The 6,229-nt window shown below is 46.3% G+C and overlaps 1 protein-coding gene across 1 annotated transcript in view; it reads left to right on the top strand.

Annotated features, from left to right (window-relative positions):
• Window positions 1-368: 368 nt before the first annotated feature.
• Window positions 369-6,229, top strand: part of Ptip (PAX transcription activation domain interacting protein) — a 32,660-nt gene continuing 26,799 nt past the window's right edge. The window contains exons 1-3 of the mRNA XM_085950466.1: window positions 369-621; window positions 717-3,206; window positions 3,385-3,618. Of these exons, the coding sequence (XP_085806592.1) occupies window positions 526-621; window positions 717-3,206; window positions 3,385-3,618 (2,820 nt within the window). The 5' untranslated portion in view covers window positions 369-525. The remainder of the gene's footprint in view (window positions 622-716; window positions 3,207-3,384; window positions 3,619-6,229) is intronic.

The following is a 6,229-nucleotide window of genomic DNA, read 5'->3' as shown; positions in this document are numbered from 1 at the left end:
ATCACATGCAATGTTATAGACAACTAAAATATATTTAAAATTTTACCTCTATCTTATACCAATGGCCTTTCATTATAAAGTTTACGATCAATGTTTTTGCACAATTTAATATACTACCGTACAAAGACATTGAGCCTAATCTCTTTGCTACCATACGTAATATTGGATAATATCGTACAATATTTACGATTTTTAATTGAATAAATCAGTTTAAACTAAGACGAACTCCACTCTTTATGTTTACTTTGAGAAACACATGTGTCAAGAAATATTTTATATTGTGCTGTTTTCAAATTGAAAATACAAGTTATACTGATTATATCATAATATTTTGAATCGAATATTTAATCTAAATTTAGGACAATCGGTGGAATTTTTATAAGAATATTTTTTTAGATGGTGCCGAGAAATCTGATGCTGCGCTCAACATCAGCGACAGCATTAATATTGTCTTTGGTTTGTTGTGCTTCTCAGTGTTTCGATGTTGACGTTCTTTGTTGATATTTACATGGAATTTCATCAAATATGGGGACGTTGATCGCCGGTTTGGATTCTCTGACCCTGCACGAGCCCATATTCAAAGATGTTAAGTATTACCTGTCGGGGGAAGTGCCAGAAAAGGTGAGTCGGGCGTCCTCCACACGTAAAGGTTATGACGGAATGTTTTGCGCGGACCGTCGGATTCTCCTCGATGCTAAACCGTTCTGGTGTTTCAGATAACCGAGCTGCTGCGGGCCGGCGGAGGCGAGCAGACAAAATACTTTTCGGACTTCGTTTCTCACCTGATCTGCGGATTCAACGCGCCGGAGACGGACCTCACGGACGCGAACGATCTCTACGAAATACCGGCTGCCACTTTCCACTGGGTCATAGCCTGCGTGAAACAGAAGAAAATCGTCAGTGTGAAACCGTACGATCCTTCCAGAAACCAGCTCTTTTCAGGCGTAGTCGCCTGCATATCCCAAGTCACCCCCAGAGATGCCAAGAACCTTTTCGCTCTTATATCCTACTACGGCGGCCGCGCCAAATTAACCCTAGATTCGAAATGCACCCATTTGATATCGGGGACGGTGACCGGAGCGAAATACTCGCACGCCGTCTCCGCACACGATAAATTGAAAGTTGTCACCCCCGACTGGGTGACGGAGAGCGTGAAAGCCAAGGTGCAATGCGCGCATGACGCGTATCACCCGAAGCTGCTGAAGCCCCCGCCCGCCCCCTCGTACGCGCCCCCGCCGAATCCCCAGCCCGACTCCCGGATCGGGTCGATCACGGGATTCGACTTTGAAGAGGGCATCGCCAAGTCGGAAGTGCCGACGCAGAGCATGGCGGACAATAATAAGGACCTCGAAAGCACCCAGGCTCTGTTGGATAAATTAAAACAGCGGATGCCGTGGAACCATCCCGCGACCGCTCCGGTCTCCTCTGGAAATATTAACCCCGTCGCTTCGGTTCCGGCGCCGGTGGTTTCTGGATTGCCGACCACCCTGCCCAACCCTATGAATCTTCTCCCGAAGACTCTACCGAATCCGCCGATAGTGCAGCAGCACAGTATCCAACAACCCGTGCCGCCGCAGAATCAAAATATTCAGGGGCAGCCCTCGCATCTCACCATGACGAATATCCTGCAGCATCTGAATCCGGCCAATTCCCCGCAAGGACTGTCCGCGATTCAGATCCAGCAGCAGAGAATGATGCAGCAGCACCATCTCCGGATGAGAATGCAGAGCAAGGTCGCCGTCCAGATGCCCGCCAGGCCCGCCGGCCTCAACCAACCTGAACACATACTCCAACAGAATCAAGTGTTGCAGCATCAGCAGAATCAACTGCCGGTCGTTTCCCAGCAGCACCAATTGAACAATCCCAACCAGGGCCAGGTTCTTCACCAGCAGAAGATCACCGGATTAGGATTGGTGCAGCAGATCGTCATGAATCAGAAGAATCAGACGCATGCGGGCATTTTAAACCAACAGCAGCCCCAACAGGCGGTCATATCAAACCAGAATCAACCGCCTACGCAGACCATGCAGGGGGGGCAACAGCAGAGTCACAATTTATCACAGATGCCTCTGCATCAACAACAAGTTCAGCCGATACGAGGTCCGCTGTTAAATCAACAGCAACAGGCTGGCGTTCAGCAGATTCATGTGATGAACCAGCAACCGACGCAGAATCTCAACATCAGCAGGCAGCAGAGCATCGTCGGCAATCAACCTCAGCAGATGACGCAAGCCATGGCCGTGCAGAACCAACCCAACTTGCCAGTCTCTCAGCAGAATCAAATGCACGGATTGAATCAACAGGGAGCCGGAGTGCCCCTGCAGCAGACGTGGAGACAGCAACCGCACGCGCAACACCAGCAGAATCTTCAGTTGATTCAGAATGCGCCGCAGAACGCCATGTCCAATCAGCAGCAGGCCATCCGCGGCGCCATGCTCCAGCAGAGAATCCAGATGCCCCAGAGCCAGATGATCCTTCAGCAGCAGATCGTTCAGAATCAGAACATCTTGAACGATCAATCGCCGGGGCAGAACCTACAGCAGGCCAACGGACAACAGCCGCAGACCATTCAGCAAGTCGCAGGCCAGAAACCAGTCGGCCAGCAGTTGAACGCGGGACCTCAGCAGATCTTGATCAATCAACAGCAGCATCAGCAAATATTGGTGCAAGGAAATCAACATATCGCCCTTCAAGGCAACAGACAGATGGCCAATCAAGGTGGCAAACCGCAAATGCTGACCCAGGGCGGACAGATGATTTCGCAAGGACAGCAGATTGTCACCCAAGGCGGCCAACAGATTTTAACGCAGGCCGGTCAGCAGATTTTAACGCAGTCTGGTCAACAGATCTTAACGCAGGGAGGTCAGCAGATTTTAACGCAGTCGGGCCAGCAGATTTTGACGCAGGGAGGCCAACAGATAATATCGCAGGGGCAGCAAATTTTGAATCAAGCCGGGCAGCAGATCCTGAGTCAGAATCGCCAGTCTGTTTCGCCGGCCGGTCAGCAAATCTTAAACCAGGGCAATCAGCAAGGGGGGCAGCAAATCTTGGCGCAGGGACAGCAGATCATTCAGCAGGGGCAAGGGCAGGGGCAGGTGATCTCGCACCAGGGAGGACAACAGATGATCACCTGGCAACAACAGCAGTTCTTACAACAGCGTCAACAGCAAATCATTACCGGACAACCCGGGGCCGTGGCTCAAAGGGTGAGTTCATCACTTTGTTTATATTCTTGGCTTTGTCATGTCCTTTGTCCATTGTCCTTTGAAATGGTCCTCTCATTCTGCATGTATTGAGAGGCCCAAAGCATCTGTGTCATACGAAATTATCATTTTGTTTCATCTATCCTTGGGAGAACTGTATAGTGTCATATGTATATTCCAGGTGTCATGGGGTGCCGGCACAGGTGGACGTCAGCTAATCCACCTGGACGCTCAAACGCACGCGCAGTTGCAGCAAATGGATCCCCAACAGCGTGCGCAGTTTGTGGCGCAGCTACAAAAGAGACGACAGCTGTCGGCCATGCGAGCCGCTGCTCAACAGCAACAAGGTGGGGCAGCGCAAGGCGTCACCTTTCTCAGAGGGCAGCTCCCGCCAGGGCTTAATGCTCAGCAACAGGTATTTAGCATATATGACCATTAAGACTGTGTTAACTTATGTAAAATGCCTGCTCTCCAATCTGGTACCTTGTGCATATGGCGGTGATTGATAGATGCATTTAGGTATATTTATACATCATGCTTTTTCTATTATCCGGGTGATTTGCTAGACGTGATTCTCTATAAATATTGTTTGTGAATATCGAGGTAATTTATGATCATATTTTGATCACACGTTGGTTTGAAAATAAACGCGAAGAAAACCAATGTTTTGTGTAATAGCACCAGTCCTGATCCAGATTTCCCTCTGATTAGCGATGGAGTAAACATCGAGAGCGTCGACAGCTTCAAGTGCAGTCAAGTCAAGAGAGGGTACAGAAGAAATTTTTGAGACTCCTTTACTTGAGGTTGTATGGATACTATCCGTGGCTTTATCCAACTGACTTTCTCTTAGGCATGCTTACATACTGCAGTCTGCAATTTAGAAGAAATCTTTATTTAGCTACGTATTTTTTTCCACTTATACGAGGTATAAATGAGAACTCTGCCATTCTGGGCAGTGTTAACCTGTGTGTCCCTGATAACTATCTTAGAAATAGAGACCATCAGTTGTTTATTCTCCCAAGGTGCAGAACCAACCTGCCACTGGTAATGCCAATTGGGAGGGCGATAACTATGTTCAACGAAATTGTTTCGGGTGTTGATATATTCCACCTACGTGAGAATGAGTTTAGGTGGACGTTGTTTTATAAATTCTTAAAATAAGGTCTGCTTAACTCGTCCGGTGTACTTCCTTGTACCTATCTAATTAATATTTTTGTATGTACATATTTCTACTGTTTAATAACATACTATCTATCTCTTTTTTTATGTAATACTGTTTTATATTTCTTTGTTTCTAAATGTCATGTTGTGAACGTCTTAAACTTATAATTTCTAATGTCCACAATATGTTAAAAAAATAAATAAATTGAATTGAATTGAAAGTACCTGGGGGTACACATCACGGGAGAGTGCATTTTGCAGAAAAAGCTCGCTATCCAAATGGGAATGGTTGGAGCAACATTAAAAACGATGCGGAGTGTCTGGGACTCACGATTGTACTCGGCCAAAACCAAATGCTGCTTATTCAACGCTTGCATTCTGACGGTGCTGCTTTACAGTAGCAAATCATGGCACCTTATGAAGGCTCAGAGCAACCGTATACTGAGCTTCGAAAACAGATGTTTGTGATGGATACTGGGTGTGCGGTGGGGTGGTATGACTTTAGGAGCAACGAGGAGATAAGAAAATGCACCAAGCAGCCTCTCATCACACTGAGAGTGAAGAGGCGATGTTGGACCTGGCTCGGCCACGTGCTGCGGATCCCAGAAGAGAACCTCAACCTGACTTGCCTGTTCTTCAAGCCGTCCGGCTATAGAGTGTATACGGTAGAGCTACGGGATGCTGGTTTGACCTGGAACAAAGCAAGAAGACTGGTGCTCGCCAGGGATTCTTGGAGACGCCGCGTGGTGTCCATATGCTTTAAATAAAGGGCGGATATGGCCGAAGAAGAAGAAGAAGATCACCACATTCGCAATGCATTAAAAAATAATCAATAACTAAAATGACCATCGTAACTCGCAATTCAGTGCCCCGGCCTGTTTATAGTCAGCCTTGGTAAAACCCCTATTGGTTAATTCGGACTATTAATTTTATTTCGGGATTCGAAAACTGACATTTCAAATGCAGGTGCAATGCAATGATTATCATCATCATAAGTGGCCGAGCAATCCAGAGTGGGTCTTAGCCTTCTTCACTTCCTCCATCTCCCCTTATCCTCCAGGTGTCTGCGCTCTAGTATTTCCATTGACACCGTCTACCACCAGTCTGAGCCTGCCAATTGACCCCCGACTGTCCGGTCTGGTATCTGAACACTCCATTCTTGCTACTGCCAAGTTTTATGAATGTAGAAGTACATTCTTCTTGGAAGAGGTTATAGAACTTCAGGCGATGCCGAATATGCCATTCTTCAGTATGGATCCACATGTCGTAGCATCTTCCTCTCGAATATATCCAGCGCACGCACGCTCATTGACTTTGGTGAGAGTCCAACACTCCGACCCATACGTCAGTATTGGCCTGATCAGCATCTCGTACATCTGAATTTTTGTACGACGTGAGAGGATTCGAGATTAGCTGATTTTGTAGACCAAAGTAGTATCCATTTGCTGATTTATCTCCGTTTTATTTCCTCTCTTATGGCAGTCTTCTTGGTTACTAGGGAACCGAGGTAAACAAAACTATCGACACACTTGAAGACGTAGTCATTGATTCGGAAATCAGGGGGATTATTTACTTGGTTGATCAGAATGTGCATATACAGTAAGTCCTCGACTTACGTGATTAAGTCGTTCCGAAGATTTTCGTCGAAAAATCGCGAAGATGAATAAAACTTAAAATCATGCAATTTTTTAAATAATATGTCTTCGTTTCAAAGGATAAGTGAAAATAAAATGGACCTACATACAGACATTTAAGAAAATATTATTGATTGATGAAGTGGTTTGATTTTGCAATCCCCAGCAGCATTTCCACCAAGTAAAAGGTTTAGCATATATTCAGACATCTTAAATGCTTAAAACCTGGCA

Source organism: Rhyacophila brunnea, unplaced genomic scaffold (assembly GCF_057557595.1).
Source record: "Rhyacophila brunnea isolate RB1 unplaced genomic scaffold, BYU_Rbru_1.0 scaffold_23, whole genome shotgun sequence".
Lineage (NCBI taxonomy): Eukaryota > Metazoa > Arthropoda > Insecta > Trichoptera > Rhyacophilidae > Rhyacophila > Rhyacophila brunnea.
The sequence above is the reverse complement of the archived record's forward strand: the minus strand, read 5'-3'. Positions and strand labels throughout refer to the sequence as shown.